A 20029-nucleotide genomic window follows, 5' to 3' on the forward strand; every position below is an offset into this window, starting at 1 on the left:
GTTTCTTTCTTCATACCACTCCTCTGCTCAAGAACCATCCATGGATCCCACTTACCCATCAGATCAAATCTGAGCCCCACCGTAGGAATTCAAAGAACTCCAGGACCAAGCTCCAGCCTCCCTCTCTGACTTCATCCACCAGCCCTTCAGCTGGCCAGTCTCCTCTATATTCTAGAAGTTTCTTCCTCCTTCTCTCCTGTGGGGCTTGGTGTATCCCATGCCCTCTGCCTGAGATACCCTTGTCCCTTCCTCCTCTTGCTTAAATCCTGGCTTGCAACACCCACCTTCTCTGGGTCACCTTCCAACTGTTCCAGGTCTTAATAACCCATTTAAAAACAAAAGATTAAGTCCTTGTGTACTTTAGAATCATCTGGCTTGTTTATTCAAAATTCAGACCATCCCAGACCTCTCCAGAGGTGGCTCAAGGACACCAGGCTTTTGAAACTTCCCAGGAAAGTCTGATGCTGCAAGCCCAGCCTGATCTGTCGACCTACACTTGGGAGGTGCTGATAATCCAGTGCTTGGATAGCAGCTCCAAGTCCACACTGGCCGTTGGTGTCCACACATCATACATATCCTTCTCGTCCCTGCAAGCAGTGATGATCATGATAACTTCCATCTGCTGAGGGCTCCCCAGGCACCAGACACACGCCGAGCACCCCGTATCCACCATCTCAACTGATCTTCATGATGTGCTGTTACGTGGACATTATTATTATTATTATTTTAAAGCTTTTATTTATTTATTCCTGAGACACACAGAGAGAGAGACAGAGACGCAGGCAGAGGGAGAAACAGGCTCCATGCAGGGAGCCCGATGTGGGACTTGATCCTGGATCCCAGGACCGTGCCCTGCGCCAAAGGCAGATGCTCAACCGCTGAGCCACCCAGTTGTCCCAGGTAGTGATTATTAACTTCATTTTACTGATAAGGAAACTGAGGACCAGAGAGGGTAAGCCTCTCAGCCAGAGTCACAGAGCTTGCCAGGTCTTGAAATCAGGCTGATGATGCCCAAGCCAGCGCTCCTCACCCCTAGGCCAGCGAGCCTTCAGAATGGGCACCTGGATCAGTTCAATTCAGGTAAATTCCTTTCTGTTTTTTTTTTTTATTTTTTTTATTTTTATTTTTTTATGATAGTCACACAGAGAGAGAGAGAGAGAGGCAAAGACACAGGCAGAGGGAGAAGCAGGCTCCATGCACCGGGAGCCCGATGTGGGATTCGATCCCGGGTCTCCAGGATTGCGCCCTGGGCCAAAGGCAGGCACTAAACCGCTGCGCCACCCAGGGATCCCAAATTCCTTTCTGTTTTAACACCACTACTGCCACTTGTTTTTGCTAAGTCCTGGGGACAGAAACATGGTTAGCCAGAGGCCCCTGTCCTCGAAGGACCTCCCCATCTAGCCGGGGAGCCTGGCACATACATAGCCAGTCACATAAGGAGCACTGGGACAAGAGCAGGGTGCCCTGTTTGGGAAAGACGCCGAGGAAAGAGTGGGGTGGGGATGGGTCCCGTCCTGGGAGGGGAGAGAAGGCCAGTTCAGGCCTCAGAATGGAATTTGAGGCAGCCCTTGAGGGATGGTAGAGAAGGGGATGAGGGGCTTCGGGCAGAGGGAACAGCCTGAGTGCAGGCAGCGTGGCGTGAAGGGTTTCCAGGCGTCGCTGCCGCTGGGGGCGGCGGTGAACAAATCGGCCGTTAAGGGCAGTTGGGGCAGATCACCAAGGGCCTCAAACACCAGGGTGAGGAATCTGGCCTCATGCTGAGGGCAATAGAGTCATGGAAGGTGTGGGAGCAGGGGCATGTCTGCCCTCAGCGCGAGCACAGGGAAGGGCACAGGTAGGTGGGTGCTCAAGGGAAGCCCGATGCCTGACTCAGCCCTTCTCTGGGAGGATGGGCAAATTCTTCAACTTCTCTGAGCCCGTTTGCTCATCAGTAAAAGAGGGACAACACACCAACCTTGCAGATTTTGAGGCTGAAATGAGATCAGGCGAGCAGAGCCTGGCAGGGGCATTATATGTGTGGACCCGGTGGCAGAAGGGAAAGAGCACAGGCTGCGGGGCCTTCCATTTGAATCCTAGCTCAGCCCCCCAAGGACTGCCAGTCTCTCAGGGCCAGAGGGAGAATTCAACTCAGAGCTAATAGACATAGGGCCCCTGACACCCCGCAGATGCTCAGCAGGCCTGGTCTGGCCGGCACCCACCTCCGTGCTCCTGGAACACTAGCAGTCTGGCTCCCCTTCCTCCTGCTCCCACGGGAGGCTCCTCGTACTACGGGCCTCAGCTCCCTGCCACTTGCTCAACTTACCTGCCCCTCAACACCTGGGCCATAGACGTCTGTGCCTTTTGCAAGGAGCTTTCACGTGCACATTATTCCTGGGGAACCCACTCCCCACTGCCAGTTTGTAAGCCGGACAGAGAAGATCTGCTTTGTGCAGAGGAGGAAGGGGAGACCCAGAGAGGAAAGCCAGGACAGGTTGATGCTGTTCAAGCACCTGCTGTGTGTCAGAAGCGTCACATTCTTTAACTCTCCTCCAAAACCCCTCCCCCATTGCATGTGTGGACACTGAGGTTCAGAAAGGGGCAGTGACTTGTCCAAAGTCACACAGCAAGGAACTGGCAGAGGCTGAGTGTAGGCCCAGATCTTTCTGACTCCAGAGTCTGGGATTTGGAACAGACGTGTACAGCGTGGGGTTGACAGATCTGTCCCCGGGGCTGCTGTGAGGACCAGTTGGGAAAACAGGCAGGAGGGCAACTGAAACAGTGCTTAAGGACTAGAAATAGAAGTGAAATCTGGTCCGTCTCCACCAAATCACAGAGAGAACAGGGACAGAAGCCTAGGGAGGCTGCAGTGTGCCCAAGGTCAGGGCAAGCCCAAGCTCACCGCCCCCAGGACCTCCTGCCCAGGTAAGGGCAGGGACTATCCCTCTGGGGCCTTCCCCCCCACCCCAGGAGAGTGGAAACTTCCAAAGTCCCCCTGACCTGCCTGGAGGGTGAGAAGAGCAGGAATGTCTGCCATGGTACACGGCTCTGGAGCCTGGGGCTGAGGCTGGAATCCCAGGGCTTGCCATGGCCTCCAGGCCCGTCCAGCACCGCCCCCCACCCCACCCCCAACCCTGAGCCCTGGAGCTCGCCCGCCCCTGGGTATGTCAGAGGCCCATGTTCTTAGAGGAGGCTGGAAGTAGTCGAGGCCAAGGGAACAGAGCGCCGTGGGGGGTTGCAGGTGCAACAGGCTGGCAAGGCAGCTCAGGGTCTGGGGAGGTCGGAGCGGAAGGAGAGGCCCACCGCCCCCTCGCTCTTCAAACTTTTAAAAAGCTGCAGCCCCTGGGGCAACTGGTGGCTTAGAGGTTGAGTGTCTGCCTTCAGCTCAGGTCGTGATCCCGGAGTCCCAGGGGAGTCCCCCACAGGGAGCCTGCTTCTCCCTCTGCCTGTGTCTCTGCCTCTCTCTCTGTGTCTCTCATGAATAAATAAAATTAAAAAAAAAAAAAAGATGCAGACTCTTCCTTTCAAATGAAATCCGCAGCATGTTCTCTTCCCCACTCCCAGGTCACTAGCAAGCCCCAGGGGAGGACCCCCTACCCCCAAGCAGTGAGGCCTGAGGAAGCGCGGCAGCCTGGCAGCCAGGGGCCAGCCTGGCCCTCATAGCTCAGCCTTGTCCTGTTGGGCATGAACAATTCCACAGAACATTGGCATGAGGCAGGGCCACTCCGTGACCATGATGGGCAAAGGCAAATCAAGGCCACCCAGGAACCGTGGCTGAGCTCAGGCGAGCATGAATACCATGCAAGCCTCAACAATGCTCACACCTTCCCCCGGCTGGGCTGTGACTGCTGCCCCTTTGCCAACCTCCTTCTAGATCAGATTGACTAATCATGGAGTTAGCCCCGCTCCCCGACAGTAGCTGGTGTGGAACAGGGCCCTGCTTCCCTGATCCTCCCTCAAAGCCCCTAACTCTCAACAAGCCCTTTCTCAGGCCTCTGAGACCTGGTTCCCATGGGTCTGTCCCCCTCGCTGCCGTGAGGAACAAACCCAACTATCCACCAGGGCTGAGCTCCCAGCTGCCCTATCCTGCAGGGCACGGGCACCTGGATTTCCAATAGCCCCACCACTGACTCTGCAGAAGTCAAAGGCAGGGACCCATCACCTCCTTTTTGCACACGAAGAAAGTGAGGGCCACGAGGCCACCAGACTTGCCCGAGTTCACAGGGTAGGGGGCTAGGGGGAATGTATAATGTATAATCCAAATGGGATGACTCTGATCGCAAGTGGGTACACCAACAGTATAAAGTAACTGGGCAGGGGCAGCGGGCAGAAACCAGGACTGTCCAGGGCAGACCAGGCATATGGGCTCCCCTTCAGGCAGCAGGATGTGGAGCTGGGACTGGCAAAGCCAGAGTCTCGCCCTCTCTCTCTCTGCTGCCCCAAGCCCTCACCCTGCCCCCTGTGCCAACCCCTAGGATGGGGTTAGCCTCCACTGGGGCTCTGGGTGCTCTGGGGCATTTGTGATTCAGGGGTGCAGCTGTCGCACATGGCCTTGCCCCTGTGCTTGGTGGTCCCTTTCCAGAGGGTGCCCACAGTGCCTGCCCGACAGGATAGCTTATCTACGCTGCCCAGAGGGGGATTAGGTGGTTTCACATAAAAGAATTTAAGGTGAAAGTGACCCTTTTACACACTGAAAACTTTATTTTAGCTGTTTGCCCAGACAACCCTTCTGATGCAGGTCACCTGCTCCCCCACTCACTTTGTAAGCAGGGCACACTGCCCCTCACTGTGTCCCCAGTCTCGGGGCTACTAGCAAGAGCACATTACAGCAGGGGGATGCACCCACTGGCACCCCTCACCATAAAGGCTGTCCTCCTTGAGGTAGTAATGACCCAGAATGAAAGAGGAGTGTGTTTCCAGGGGTGTGCACTTTTTTTTTTTTAATTTTTACTTATTTTTTTTTTACTAGGCAGGGAGGGTAGAGAGTCTTAAGCAGACTCTGTGCTGAGCAGGGAGCCTGACTCGGGCTTGATCTCACAAGCCTGGGACCAGGGCTTGAGCTGAAACCAAGAGTTGGAGGCCCAACCAACAGTGCCATCTGGGCGCCCCAGGGGCAAGCACTTTGGACTCAGCCCTGGGGGCCTCTCCTTCCCTCAGCTGAGATCCCCAACTCTAAACCAGAGGCCAAGCCTAGATGAAGGTCTCCTCCACCCAGCGGCCCAGGGTGCAAGTTCTGAGCATGCAGACCTGGCGTGAAGGGGTACCACGGCCCCTCTCTCTGAAGCTGCCACTGTCTGTGCTGGGGCACGCAGGCACTTTGCAGAGATGAGCCTGTTAAAGGCCTTACACTGTGTGCCTACAGTACAGTGGTATCTCCGGGGGCTGCTCAGGGAGCCTGAGCTATTTGTCCCTGCATTCAACGGACCAGAGATGGTTGTGTGGTTGTCACTCCACCACCTCTGGGCTCTGCTGGCCATTTTTAACTTCTCTGCTCCCACCTTGGCTTGTACTCTGCCTCTGTTCCTAACTCACAAGGCACCAAGCTCAGTAGACTGTAAGCTCTTGGAGGGCAAGAATCTTACTAGTTCACATCCGTCTCCCCCTAAAAATCCTGGCGTTGTGTTCGGCACACAGTGGATGCTCAGTAAATGGCACCCGAATCAAATCGAATCAGGCCAGGAGGCTTCATTTCACCCACCATCCCGAGCCAAGGCAGATGTATTCTGCAGGGAAGGGAGTTTCTTTGGGGACTTTCTGCCTGCCTTTGTGACTCATATGGTGTGCCATTTGGAGGTTTGCATACCAGAGATGGGGGGGGGGAGCGGGGAGAGTGAAGGGCCTGGGAATCTAAGACTTAGGGCATGGGTGTCTGCAAAAGGCTCATCTGCAAAAGGCTCATCTGCAAAAGGCTCTGGTCGGCTTTGTAAACCTTCAGTGGGCATTGATCTGAGCACAGGAGATACTGAGGCGAGTAAAGAGCAAAGACGCTAGCCTTGAGCAGTTGTCATGCTCCAGCAACAAACGTACAAGGCCCAAAGATGGCATAGAGGAGCCAGAAAGAACGTATTCAGGGAAGTGGTAAGTGGTAACAGTGGGAAAAGCTTTCAGAGGAGGGACATCTGTGCCAGGGTTTGAAGGATGAGTGTGAATTTGCTTGACAAGGAAGCACAGGGCCTACTGGTGGAGGGGACAGCTTAGGATGGTCTTGGGGTGGGGGAGTGGGCTGGGAATTGGAGCAACAGAGGTTGAGGCATGGGATGAATGGGGAGAAAGCTGGGAAGTCACCGGAGGTGAGTCAGGGAAGGTTTGGATCTGGGGCAATGGAAACCACAGGAGGGATGTGGGCAGGATGAGCGTGGTTAGCTCTGAGGGAAGATGGATCACTCCAGCTACCGGGGGGGGGGGGGGGGGGGGCATGGGGGGTCAGCTACAAGACTCAACAGAATGGGAGCCCTAAGAGGCCCTCAGAGAGGATCACGGCCTCAGGGGTAGCACCAAGGAGGGTCTGTTCAGAAGCCAGCTTTGTGGGGAGGCAGAAACAGCTCTTGAGGGCCCCAGCGGCTGCAAATCTCAATGAATCATATTTTACCTGCAAAGCTTCACCAAAGACAATTAATAGTTGAAGAGCAATGGTCCATGGACAGCAAGCATCCCCTCCCACGCACTTCTTTGAGCATTCAAAATGCCCTCAGGTCCACTTACTCCTATGAACCTCCACATAAGCCCATTTGGCAGACAGGGACATTAAGGCCCTGTGAGGTCACATGGGGATTAGCAGTGGTGTTGGGCTAGAACCCAAGGAATAGTTCCATCTCAGCCCTGGGCATCGGGCTCAAAGCCCAGTTCCTTGTCCGGGAGGGGGTCACCAGGGCTGTCCGGCAGCCCGTAGTACAAGTCTTCCTCTTCCTGCTCTGGCTCGTCTGCTCCCATGTCTGAAACCTTCTCTTCCTCCTCCTTTGTCCTCTGGGACTGCTGTCGACAGCTGGACAGGGCCGTATCCTGCCGCTGCCCCTCTGGAGGTGCATCTTCTGGTGTGGGAGCGTCAATCAGGGCAAAGTCATGGAAGCGGTCCAGCTGGCACCTGCAGGCCCAGGGCTCCCGAGGTGGGGGATGGGGCCCCTCCCCCTCAGGTGGAGAGGGGTTGGGGCTGCCGCCCTCACTGGAGTCCATGTCTAGGTCATCTCGGAAGGAAGCCAACGGTGCAGGGCCCTGGGGACAGGCCTGGAGGCTGCAGGAGCAAAGGCCCAGAGAGCAAGGGTAGCCCTGAGTCAGACTGCCTGGGTCCAAATTCCAGCTACTAGCTGCAATGCCCAGTGTAGGTGAGTTTACCTGTCTGGGCCTCAGTTTCCTCCTCTACAAAATGGGGGGAAATAATCATACTCACTCTTATGGTTTACCCTGAGGGTTACAGCATATAGCATGTGCAAAGCACCTTGCACAATATCTGGCACATAGTAGGTACTTAAGAACTGGGATTATGTGATTATCCAAACCAGATGCTTCTCCTGCCTCCCTGACCACCCAGGGGTCTCCTGTGGGCCTTTAGCCCCTGCCACACAAGGTACCACCTTCTGTTCCCTCATCTGCCTCCCCCAAGTGGCTCCTGTGGGTGGGGCCCTTGAGGTCCGGCAGGGAGTAGGTGCCCCGCAGTGTTGGTGGGATGAGTGAACAAACGGAAGAATGAGAAACCTAGTTCACAGAGCACATCAGCAGCAGAGTCCAGATTTGAACCCACCCAGTTCTCACAACAGCCCTCAGAGGCAGGAGTGATGATAGTGATGATTATTATTCCCACGTGGGGAAACTGAGGCTCAGGAGGATAAGAAACTTGCCAAGGCTACACAGCAGGGGAGCTGGGATTCGAACCCAGGCCTGGCAGGCTAAGCCAGGCTCATGTGTCAGCTCTCCCTGCTGCCTCTTAGGGCGTCCCCACCCCCTTGCCCTCGCCACTCCCGAATGTCCCAGCCAGCCCCCAGTGGCCCAGGGCCCCACCGGCTTCACGCTGGAGCTGGTACAGCACTCTGTGTACTCACCCAGGCCTGCTCGGAGTGGGCTGGCTTCCGCCCTCATCCTCATCCGAGCCCCTGTGGATGACCACCGTGGCCTCCATCCAGGCCTGAGCATCACGAGGGCCACCTTCTCCTCCATCACCGGCTCCCGGCTGCGGCTGTCCCGGCCCCGACGCCAGCAAGGGGCGAGGGTCCTCATGGTAGCCCATGACCTTCATCTGGATGTGGCTGAAGTCAGGCAGGCTCTGGTCGTAGGCGGCTTCCTCCCACAGCCTGACGTATGGGGGCTCGGGGCTGGGTGGGGCGCGGCAGGGAGCAGAGAAAGAACAGGTCGGTGGGCAAGTCCAATCAGCAGACCTCACAGGAGGACACCTGGGTGTCGTCTCCCCACCCTCCTGCTCTGGGCATCGGTCTTCCCTGATCTCAAGCCCTTGGGGGATATAACTGTACCCAGTTCACGGATAGGGAGACTGAGGCCCAGCAAGGAGTGGCTGAGCTCGGGCTCTTAGACCAGTGCTCCTCCCACTCCACAGCTTCCGAGATAATCCCAAGAGAGCACCCGCGGAACGTGGGCAGGTTCCCATGGACGCAGAGTGTGCTGCGTTTCAGACGGTGAGCCAAGGCCTGTGCTCACCACTGCATTTGTTCTGCACACCCCTGTGAAGCAGAGTGATCGTCCCGCGCTGTTTTGGGGGAGGACACAGCAGCAGCGACAGCCCAAATATTGAGTGCTCCTTGCCTGACAGGTTGTCAGGTAACTCACGTAATCCCTGCCCCACCCGGGAACCGGGGAGTGTGGAGACTTCGGCGGGCTTGCCCACAGTCCTCCCACACCAGGTGACACTGCTGGGGCTGCAGCCATCATCCCCTTCTTTATGCTCTCCACAGCCCCTCCACAAAGTGAGGTGCGGGGACTAGATCCCCTGCCCAAGATCACACAGGAGGAGCCCAGAACTTGGCTCTGTGCAGTGGCTCTTCCTGTGTGACCAGTCCTAGGCCCACCCAGGGTCTAGCCACCTCGTTCCCCTGCGGAGGTCATTCTGTTGTGCCAGGAAGAGAAAGTATCATCACTGCCTCCTTCCCCAAGCAAAGGAGAGTGTTCCAGAACCCTGGCCATAGTCCCTGGACCTGCAGCCCCGTCTTTAAGCACAGAGTCACAGCCTCCAGGGGTGGGGAGGGCGGCTGGTCCCACTCCCTCTCCAGGGCTGGAGTACTTGCTGCCGTGTGCTGGGGAGCCATGCAGGTCTGGTCTGGTCCATCACTGACTCCCTATGAGGTTTGAAGCCTGTGATTATACTTCTTTTTTGTGTGTTTTTTTGTTTTGTTTTGTTTTTGTTTTTTTGGGGGGGGGCGGGGGTTTTGGGAGGGAGAAAGAGAGATGGGGAGGAGGAGACGGAGAGGGAGACTCCCTAGAAGGCTCCATGCCCAGCGCAGAGCTGGACTCGGGGTTTGATCTCATGATCCTGAGATCATGACCTGAGCTGAAATAAAGAGTCGGACACTTAACCGGCTGCACCACCCGAGTGTCCCTGTCATTATACTTCTTGAACCTCAGTTTTCTCCTCGGTATAAAGGGCCCGACACCCCCACTTCACACGGTTCCCATGAGGACTAAAGGAAGTGATGGGAGCAAACTGGCTGATTTGATCTCTGGTTGACAGGTAGCACGTCTCACTAGTGATGACACCCTTGGAGATGGCCCAGCATGCACCACGATCTGGTGTTGGTGCTTTGTTTATATAGGGCTGTCCCTTAGCCCTCCCTGAAGCCCTAGGAGAAAGGTACGATTACTACCTGTATTTTACAGCTGGGACAAAGACAGGTAAGTCACCTTCTCCCAATCCCACAGCCTATAGGTGGAGAGCCCCAGGACTGTGCTTGGCCATCAACACGCCCCTTGTTTGCCATACAGAGTCGCAGTCACAGCTGTTTGGCATTTAGGGCCACACCTGTTTTTGATCTGGTATGCCACCAATTCCCTCTAAAACGGGACAAAGTCCTTGAGCCTCGGTTCCCTCAGCTGTAAAACAGGAAGAATAATGCCTACCTTGTAGAATCAAGAGTTCAAAACAATCCCTGGTTTCTAACGGCACACTCTCAGGACGTGGGGAGGGAAAGCAGGAGCCTGCAGCAAGCGGAAGAGGCACCAACCAGCCCTCTCACCCCCCTCCATCACTCTCCTCTGTAAGAGGATACAGGCCTGAGGGGCTCCCCCCACAGCCCCCCTGCCGCGGAGGGCCTGGCACCTACCTCTTCATCTCCGCAGCGAGCCCATTCTCCAGGAGTCCCAGTGCCTTTGGGGACAGGATGCCTTGGAAGTCCGAGTCAGCAGGTATGAAGGTGATCTGCAGGGCAAAGGAAAGAAGGCTTCTCTGTGGCTCCCACACCCATCCTGGCCAGGAGGGCTCCCTGCGGGACAGCAGAGGGCCCTGCTCAGGGCCCAGCTGCAGTGAGTGATTGGATCTCTGGGCTCTTGCTCCCATCTGGCTCTTCATTCACCCAGAAGACATTTATTGAGCACCAGCTGTGTGCCAGGCAGTCTTCCAGGCACGAGGGGGCAGCAATGAGCAAACGGGAGCCCTGGAGGAAGTGGTGTCTTGTTATTTCCCAGGGTCCAAGTCCAGGGCCCCGAATGCACCTGGCACAGAGTAGGTGCTTCATCCTTATCTGATGAGTGAGTGGGAAGCGAATCGTTGCCACGTATTTCTTGGCACAGAGGCAGTGGTGGGGGCCAGAGAAGTGAGTGACTGAAGTTGCACCCGTCAGTCCCTGTAGTGGAACTCTCAGGGATCAAGAGGTCTCTGCAAGTGCAGGACATGGGGTGGGCACTGGGTGGCAGAGGGGAGGCAGGTCATAAAGGAGGCGGTAGGATGAGACAGAAGGAGCCCTGCTTTTGGGGTCCGGGAGACTGGGGAAGATTCCTTTCTTGGGCAGGTCATCACTCCTCTCGGAGCCTCTATGTACCTCTCTGTGAAATGGGCTAGCCTCAAAGAGATATTTGCAGCATTTGTTCACAACAGGCAAAAAGTGGAAAGAACCCAAGTGTCCAACAACAGATGAACAGATAAACGAAACATGGTACATACGTACAATGGATCATTATCCGGCCTTAGAAAGGAGTGAAGCTCTGACATCTGCTACAACACGAATGAGCCTTGAAGAAATAAGCCAAGAACAAAAGGACAGATTCTGCAGGAGTCCACTTACATGAGGTACCCACACTAGTCAAATCCATGCAGAGAGCAGAATGGTGGCTGACACAAGACCGGAGGGAAGGGGGTGGGGAGGTATCGTTTAATGGCCATAAAGTTTCAGTTTGCTAAGAGGAAAAGATTTCTGGAGATTGGTTGCACAATAATGTGCATTTAATTAATACTCCTGAACTGCAGGGGCACCCTGCTGGCTCAGCTGCTGGAGCATGTGACTCTTGATCTGGGGGTTGTGGGTTTGAGCCCCACACTGGGTGTAGAGATTACTATAAAATAAAATATATATATTTAAAAAAAACACTACTGAACTGTACACTTAAAATGGTTAAGACAGTAAATTTTATGGGCATATTTTACCATAATTTTTTAGATGGGGCTAACGATATCTGTCTCCTGGGGTTGCTGTGAGGATCCCATGAGATATCGTATAAGGAAGCCTCCAGCAGAATTCTGGGCACAGAGTAGCTGCTCAGTAAACCATAGTTCAATGCTTCTGAAGATGAAGTTATCTGACCTGAGTCTTGCTCTCAACTGAAAATTTGTTCAACAAATATTTGACAAGAGCCCACTGTGTTACACCAGGGTCATAAATGGCAGCCCCTTGTATCTCTTCTACAGAATATGATGAGCCAAAGACACTTGTCTGCACCAGAAAGTCTCCATCCTGCTGGGGAGAAGGGAATGATGGATGGAGGGAATCTTAGAACTCCTATGAGGAGTAAGCTTCCCTGAAATGCCTAGAAATAAGGCAGAGGTCTTGGTATCTTCCATACCCACCAAGCATGCTCTGCCCTTGCCAGCTGGCTCTGTACTTCTTAGAAGCTGCCCCTTTGTCTGCCTCATTACCTCATGGCCCAGTCACCACCTCCTCCTCTTCCTCCTCCTCACCACCACCCCATCATCATTATCATTATCACTATGCCCACAACCACCACCATCACCACCACCCCATCACCATTATCACCATTACTACAACCATCATCATCATCACCACCACTACCACTACCATCACCTCCATCAACATCATCATCATATCATCATCACCATCACCACCACCACCACCATTGCCATTAACGCCATTACAACCATCACCATCATCACCACCACTACCACCATATCATCTCCACCAACATCATCACATCATTACCATCACTGTCACCATCATCACCTCCATCAACATTATCATCATATCATCACCACCACCACCATCTCTATCATCACCACTAGCATCATGGCTATTACCATCGTCATCATCACAAGAGAGCATCACTATTATCACCACAGTGAAAAGCCTGAGGGAGAAGGAAAGGCTGGAGCATGTTGGAACACAAGTCCTTTTAAGAGAGGGGGACAGATAGAGTTGAAACTGGTGAGGCGGCACCAGACTATGAAGACCCCAGGACATCAGACTAAGAGGTTCAGTCTTTATCCAGAAGCATGGGAGCCCTGGAGGAGTGCTCAGCAGGAAAGTACACAGGCAGATTCATGTTTAGGCAGAGCACCGAGCTGACCCGAAAGGGAGGGAGCAGAGGGAGCAGAGGGAGCAAGGGTTACCCATGGAGAAGAGAATCCATTGACCGCCAATCAGGGGCCTGGCTCTGGACTCCAGTGGAGTAGGTGGGATAGGGGACCGGGGGAACTGTGGGCAGAAACAGAAGCCAGACAGGGAGAGGCCCTGCTTCCTTCCCTTCTCCCAGCAACCCTGCCCTGTCCCAGCCAATGGGCATAACATCCCTGACAGTCTCATATCTCAGATTTGCCTCAGTTTCTCCTTCTGTAATGCCTGAGTTCCAGCTCACCCCCTTGCCCGACCAAGTCTACTGCAGAATTTCAAAGAGATAAGCTCAGTAGAAGAGCCAGGGCCACATCTAGCCATGGCAGGCATTGCACATGTGATGAATGAGAAATGTCTTCGCAGTTTCTACGGTCTTGGGTTCAAATGCTGCCTGAGTCCAGGGGCCCATCATCTCTCACCTGGCCCAGTGAAGGAGCCTCCGCCACTGGCCTGGTTGCCCCCAATCCTTCCTCCTCTCCGATGTCAGCCTGACAACTTTCCTGAACTACAAAGCTGATTGTGTCCATCTTTGGTCTCATCAACTAAAGGGTAAGGTCCAAATTCCTTAGCATGGCACCCCAGGCCCTGTGGAGCTGGGCCCACTGTGTCTCTACCTTCCCTCCAACCTCCACCTGCAGCAGCACGCTGACCCACTCTTGTTGCTCCCTTCACTTGTGCCTTTGATCGTGCTGTTCCTTCTTCCTGGAAAGTCTTTCCCCATCTTCTCTGCCTGGTGAACTTCTACGTAATCTACAAAAGCCCTCATCTTGTCCATGAAGCCCACTCCCTCCCCATCAGGCAGAAAATTGTCTCCCCGACAAGATCCTAGCCCCTCAAAGCCCCTAAGCTCAAAGGCAGCTTAGTTCATGCTACTCTTAGATCCTAATGGGCTGATTCCGTTCCCTTATACTTATATTTCTTTCAATCCAGAAAATTCCCATTTGTGAGACACTGAGAGACAGGGGAGGACAGCGCTAGCATTTGCTGAGAGCTCCAGGGGGCCAGGCATGAGCAAGCAGAGCAGACGTGAGGGATGGGATCCCCCACCCCCCACCCCAACCACTCCTCCCTGGTCCATAACACACTTTCCTTCCTTTGCCTTGGTGCGCTGGCTCCAAAGCCTCCGTCTCTGAAACACACGCCACACGTACCTGCACCAGTGCTCGCACCCCTGCACACACACACACACACACCAACACCCACCCAATGCCACAAACACCAGTCCTAAGGACAGAGTGTAATGTGGTCCCCCCATACCAGACCCTACTGGTCCCCACATGGGGCCGTGCAAGGCTCCAGGACATGGGGGGTGGCCTCTGCCAAGGTCACAGAAGAGGGGCAGTGGGGGACACGAAAGCGTTCACTGTCTCCACCCTGCCCTGCTGCCTCCACAGCACCTGAACACGTGAATCTATCAACAGTTACTCATTAATGTCCAGTAAGATTCCCTCTCCCTTCTCTCCCTCCCCCGCCACTGCCACCCGGTCCCTCTGCCCACCCCCACCCCCCAGAGCCACCTCTGGCAAAGGGGGAGAGGCAGGAATGACCTTGCCCTCCACACCCCTGTGGTCCCCTGGTCAGGCCCCACCATCCAGCCTCCTCACTGGGAGGATGACAACAGAGGTGGGGTGACGTGGGTGGCTTGGGCCCCAGGGACCTCTTCCCCCGGTGACCTGTACTCAGGGCATTGCACAGACAGAGGCTAGTTGACTGTAAACTGCTGGGTAAATGGCTACAAACCAGTCCAGACCGCCCAGGCACCAAACACACTGACAGCAGGGGCTGGCGCACAGAGGGGGTGGGGGTGCTGAGGGAGAGCCAGGCCCAGGGCCTGCCCCCCTAGCTCCCTGCCTACTCCCCTGAACACCCCCAGCACAGCTACCCAGGTGGGAGAGAGGAGGGGGCTGCAGGCCGTGGGGGCTGCCCTACACGGCAGGACCTGCAGGGCCCTCAGATGCACTCCCTCTCACCCCTCCTTCCTGACACACACTTTGTACGAATGAAGAAACAGGCTCAGAGAACGAAGGGGCTTGACCAAAGTCTCCCAGGCAGTTAGAGACAGAGCCCAAGTTATGATCCATGGCTCCAGGGCACCTGGGTGGCTCAGTGGTTGAGCACCTGCCTTTGGCTCAGGTCGTGATCCCAGGGTCCTAGGATCAAGCCCCACATCGGGCTCCCCACAGGGAGCCTGCTTCTCCCTCTGCCTATGTCTCTGCCTCTGTGTCTCTCATGAATAAATGCATAAAATCTTAAAAAGAAGAAAGAAAAAGAAAGAAAGAAAGAAAGAAAGAAAGAAAGAGAAAGAAAGAAAGAAAGAAAGAAAGAAAGAAAGAAAGAAAGAAAGAAAGAAAGAAAGAAAGAAAAAAGAAAGAATCCATAGCTTCTCTCTTCATCTCCCTGGGTCCGTTGGACAGCTGTGTGACCTTGGAAAAGTCTCCCATCCTCTCTGGGCCCTGAAAAATTACAATTCCTGACATGATCCATCATTGTTGGGAGGATCAGTAACAAGGAGATTGGAAGCCCTTCTCCTAAATATCACACCCCACCATTCATAAAACATCCCTACATCCCATCTCTTCTCTGTTCCTCATAATAACTCTGGGAGCCTGGGGGAAATAGGAGCTTGGGCCCACTTTACAGATGAATGAAACCAAGGTTCAGAAAGACAAAGGTCACACAGAGGGTTTGAGACTTAGAGCTGGAACTAGAACACAGGATCCCAAACCAGTGCTCTTCTTACCACTGAGTCATTCACAAGGATAGGACTACATTCAATGGAAGAAAAGGGCACTGCCCACCCCCCCACCCCCCCAACGCAGGCATGGTTCCCGCTGACCCACCCCGGAACTCTTGGCAGTGCGGGGACACAGGGGCCACCCTCCGAGGGGGAAGGCTTGCCCTTTAAGTCACATGCAGCTGAGCCACGACCTCAACTCTGACACTTGGGAACTGTGGGAGCCTGGCGCTTCTCCACTCTACAATGAACTACAGATGGTGCCAGAAAGCTCTGGGTGAGGATGAGCTACACCATGAAGCAGGAGTGTCTCCGCTGTGGTTTCAAGCACGTGATCGTAGGGTGGGTTTCACTGTCTCCCTCATGGTTTGGGGCTCTAGATCCAGGGGGCTTCTGACCAGTCCTTATGATGAAGCATGGAGGGAGGGAGGGAAGGAGGGAGGGAGGGAGGGATGGAGGGGTGGGTGCTCAGGAAGGAAAAAGAGGGTAGAACAGGGGGGGACGACAAGACAGTGAAAGACGGAGGACGACACCCAGAACCCAGGCACAGCCCCATCCCTCCCGGGCCCCTACCTTGGGGTAGCACTGGCACATGCTCCAGACGACGCCCCCGATCACCATGACGCAGCCCATGGCGTAGAAGGTGCCGTAGACCTGGGGCCGGTCGTGGCTCATGAGGAACGTGCCGAGGGCCAGCAGGAAGAGCCCCAGCACGATGAAGCCGATGCGGAAGGTCTTCTCGTCAGCCATGGCTGCCCGCCAGGCCCCGGCTGGGGTGACACCGCACAGGCACCGCAGCGAAGGGGGAGGCTCGGGGATGGCTGCGGCGGGGCTGGGGCTCCCGTGGAAGGGCGGCGGCTCCGGCGGCTGCAGGGGCCGGACCACTGACGGGCGGGCCAGGAGCTACGCTTCGATGGCCCCGGGCCACCCGCCCACCTTCGCTCCCTCTCACCTTCCCTGGGGCGGCCAGAGCCCGCGTGTGTGCGTGTGTGTGTGTGTGTGTGTGTGTGTGTGTGTGTGAGAACCTGAAGGAGGGGAAACATGAGGGAGGGAGAGGGGGAGGATTCAGGGGCTGGGCCCCGGCCAGGGCTTTGACATCACCTCACTTGCCTGCGTGGGGCTGCGCTGGGCTGGGCTGGGCAGGTGGCCGGGAAGCAGGACGCCACAGCACAGCCCGAAGAGCCTAGAATGCCGCGGGAGGGTTCCAGGATCCCCCGGGCCGGCTACGCTTTAGGCTCCGAAGAACCCTGGACTCTTCAAGGTCATGGGGTTCAGGAATAATAGCTCATTTTACCGGACGGTGGGGCTGCACGCCTGACACTGCTCCAAACGTGTTACGGCTGTTAACTCATTTAAGGGAACCCCGCGAGGCAACTACTACTATCTCCACTTCACAAGTGAGGACAGAGGGGGCACATCACCCACGGTCACACAGCTAGAAATAGCAGAGCAGCTGGAATTTGAACCCCGACGCTGTGCACCCGGCCACCATGTGATACCGCCTCACTGTACGTGACGGTCAGAAGTGTGGGCTCTGGGGGCCAGGGCGTGGGTTCCAGTTCCTCTGCCCAGGGACAGTGAACTCATGATAACATGACCCCTCTGTGCCTCAGTTTCCCTCCCCTGTACAACGGGGTAACAACCGCACCTCCCAGGACCAGCGCGGTCTCCAGGCCTGGCCTCCCTGGGATCCTCTTTCCTTTCTCATACCCTGCGCTCCCCCAGACCTGCTCCAGTGAGCTGCCCCCCTAGAAACGCTGTGTGCGTTAGTGCCCCTGGAGGGCGGGAGTGACCGACAGCAAGTCCCTGGCCTCCTCCCCCGGGAAGACGCCTTCACCCTAAGATTGGCATTCTGATGGAGTTTCAGTCCTGGGGACGGGCTGATGGGAAAAATCAGATCCCTTTCTGAGATATTAGAGGAAAAGGAAAGCCATGGGGATCTCTAAAAGAAGATACTTTTATAGGTTTTATAGGGTTAAGTCACCACGGGGAGATACAAGGCCAAGTCAACTGGCATCCTGACTGATGGGTTTGGGGAGGCTTCTGTGTGTGGCCACGGCCTTCTCCCTCCTTCCCAGCACCGGCTGTGCTGGTTCTGGGCACCACAGCTGTGCTCACACCCTCTGCCTGGTGTTCCTGACCATAAACATTTATTCCAGCAGCAGCGGTTTCTCCTTCACCAGCTCTCCCATCCAGGTGGGCCACACTCTAAGTTGGTGGGGGTCGGGGTGAGGAGGAGGGGGTGGAGGGGGGTCCCCGTAATAGCTCAGGAGACCCTCACGGTGAGAGGTGGCTAAGGGGTCACATCCAAGTTTGGTTCCCCAGGTGAACTGGGCTGGAGACTCGTCACCTGTGCGTGGAGGGTGGTATCAGGTCGCCTCCTAGGTGACCGCGCGGGGAAGTGACCTAAGGAAGGAACACCTGATGGGATCTGGTTATCAACATGGCTGGACCGTCCAGGGCGTCAGGGTCATCATCACCTGGAAGAGGGCTCAGGGGATGCAAGCGCCAGGCGCCCCGCCCAGGAAGGGAGGCGAGGCTGGGAAGGGTCCAGGCGGGGCGGGCCGGTGGGAGCCCCGCGCGCCCCCTGGTGGCCGCCGTGGCACGCGCTCTGCCGCCGCTCACCCCGCGGTTCTAGCAGGCCTCTCCGCCCCTCCGCCCGGGTCATCGTGCCCATTTCACAGGCGAGGAAACTGAGCCTGGGAGTGGCAGGGACTGGCTAATACCTTCCCAAACCGAGTCGGCGGCTAAATGGGGACCTATGCAGCCCCAACGCCAGTGTGTATGATGGATCTGGCCCTTACCCTTCCAGAGAGGCCTCCCAGTCACCCAAGCATTTTCCTCTGCTCCCCACCTTTTATTTCCACTCCACGACCCAACCTTCATTCCCCTTTTTCTCCCCTCTTAAAAAAAAAAGGAGTGACAACGAGTAAGAATAAGACTCTGGGACAAGCAGGTGCTGGGTGGACCGGGTCTGGTGTCATCTCTTCCCTAGAGCCCAGGCCTTTGCCTTCCAGCCAAGGGGGTGGGGGTCGGGGTGGGGGAGTAAGGGGGTGACGGTGGGAGGAGCGGGTCAGGGCTCTTGTCCCTCAGATCGGTACAGGGTCCTAGAAAGATCCTCAGAGGCAGGGAGAGGAAAGATCGCACCCATCAGACAGATGCAGAAGCTGAGGCTGATGGAGGCAAGGTGAGCTACCCAAGGTCACAAAACCTGTAAATAGCAGAGCCCAGAATTCAAGCCAGGTCCCCAGCCAGGCTCTTGCTGAGCACCAGCTGCATGCAGGGCCACCTGAAGGGTGAGGCACTCTGATAAATATGGGGTTTCAAAGTGTGTTGGCACTTGGTGCTACTTTCCGAGGCACAGTAAGGTAAAGGCTCTGAGACGTGGGTGAGGTCCGGCACGTGCACAAAGCGGAAAGAGGGATAGACTGGAGGTGGGGGAGTGGGTAAGGAGGTGAAGGAACGAAGGGATAGATTCATAGAAGGGATCTTGAAAGGTTGTTTGGAGCTCTGTCAGGGCAAGGGAAGCAGCTCAGAGAGCGACAGCAAGTGCAAAGGCCCAGGAGTGAGTAAGCACTGACTCGTGGCTGGAGCTAAAACTCTAAATGCCACGCACACCCTCGCCCCTACACTGCCCTGCCCTCAGACCTGGCCCTCCTGTGTGAACTCCATCCTTCCGGCGTAATTCAGGCCATCACCTGGGATCCCAGCCAGCATCCTTACTGCCTCTTCACACCCTCTACCTCTAAGATGTAAGAATCCAGTCACTTCTCACCCCCAACTACTGCCCATCCCTCTGGTCCCAGCCCCATCCTCTCTGTCTCCCTGACAGTCTCCGCTTCGACCCCTGCCCCCTGAAGTCTCTTTTCAACCCAAATGCTAGGTGAGACTATGTCACTGCTCGGCTCAGGACCCTGGAAGGACACCCTGTTTTATCAGAGTGAAAGCCAGGGGCCTCAAAACAGCCTACCAGGCCCTAGGTAATTTGCCCTTGCCGCCCACCCCAGCTCCCCTCTCATCCTACTCCAGCCCTCTGGCTCCGGGCTCTTCTCAGAACACAAGGCACCCACGGCCTTTGCACCTGCTGTTCCTTCTGCTTGGGAGACTCTTCCTTCAGATATTTGCCTGCCCCCCCCCCCCCACACCTCCTTTAGGCTGTTGTTGTGGAATGTTCTCTTCAGGCTGAGGAGTCCCTGCTGTGACTCCTAGAACAGCAGCACACCCTCCCCACCAGTGTTCACTGCCCTTTCCCGAGTGACTTTTCTCCGTAGTGTGTGTCCCCACCTATTGTGCTACATACATTAAGTATCTATCTCGTCCCTTGTCTGTCTCCTACTGCTGCAGGCTGTGGACTTTGTTTTGTTCATGGTCGTAAGCCCAGGGGCTAGGATGAGTACGCTCCTGATTGATGTTGGGGAGTGGACGGGTGGATAGAACTTCCAGAAGAGGGGGAGGCCAGAGACGGAAGCACAGGCAGGCTTGCAAGAAACCACTGGCTCTGCCTTCATTCTCTGTGATTTTAAGTCTCTGAGGCTCAGTTTCCCGG

At 55.7% G+C, this 20029-nt stretch overlaps 1 protein-coding gene across 1 annotated transcript; it reads right to left on the reverse strand.

Annotated features, from left to right (window-relative positions):
- Window positions 1-4517: 4517 nt before the first annotated feature.
- BSND (barttin CLCNK type accessory subunit beta) lies at window positions 4518-19608 on the reverse strand. The gene is made up of 4 exons (XM_026006898.2): window positions 16057-19608; window positions 10236-10330; window positions 8010-8279; window positions 4518-7204 (listed from the first exon to the last, which is right to left on the reverse strand). The coding sequence occupies exons 1-4, from the start codon at window positions 16231-16233 to the stop codon at window positions 6790-6792; spliced, it is 957 nt and encodes a 318-aa protein (XP_025862683.1). The 5' UTR covers window positions 16234-19608; the 3' UTR covers window positions 4518-6789.
- Between the last annotated feature and the right edge of the window lie 421 nt (window positions 19609-20029).

The sequence above is a fragment of the Vulpes vulpes genome, chromosome 12 (genome assembly GCF_048418805.1).
Source record: "Vulpes vulpes isolate BD-2025 chromosome 12, VulVul3, whole genome shotgun sequence".
Lineage (NCBI taxonomy): Eukaryota > Metazoa > Chordata > Mammalia > Carnivora > Canidae > Vulpes > Vulpes vulpes.

Excerpts from the sequence above, each read along its gene's own strand:
- BSND (XM_026006898.2), bottom strand. The coding sequence starts at position 16,233 with ATGGCTGACGAGAAGACCTTCCGCATCGGCTTCATCGTGCTGGGGCTC. Across the intron at positions 8,280-10,235 it reads CTCGCTGCGGAGATGAAGAG|CCCCGAGCCCCCATACGTCA; the intron begins GTAGGTGCCAGG and ends CGCCCCACCCAG. Across the intron at positions 7,205-8,009 it reads CCCACTCCGAGCAGGCCTGG|CCTCCAGGCCTGTCCCCAGG; the intron begins GTGAGTACACAG and ends TTGCTCCTGCAG.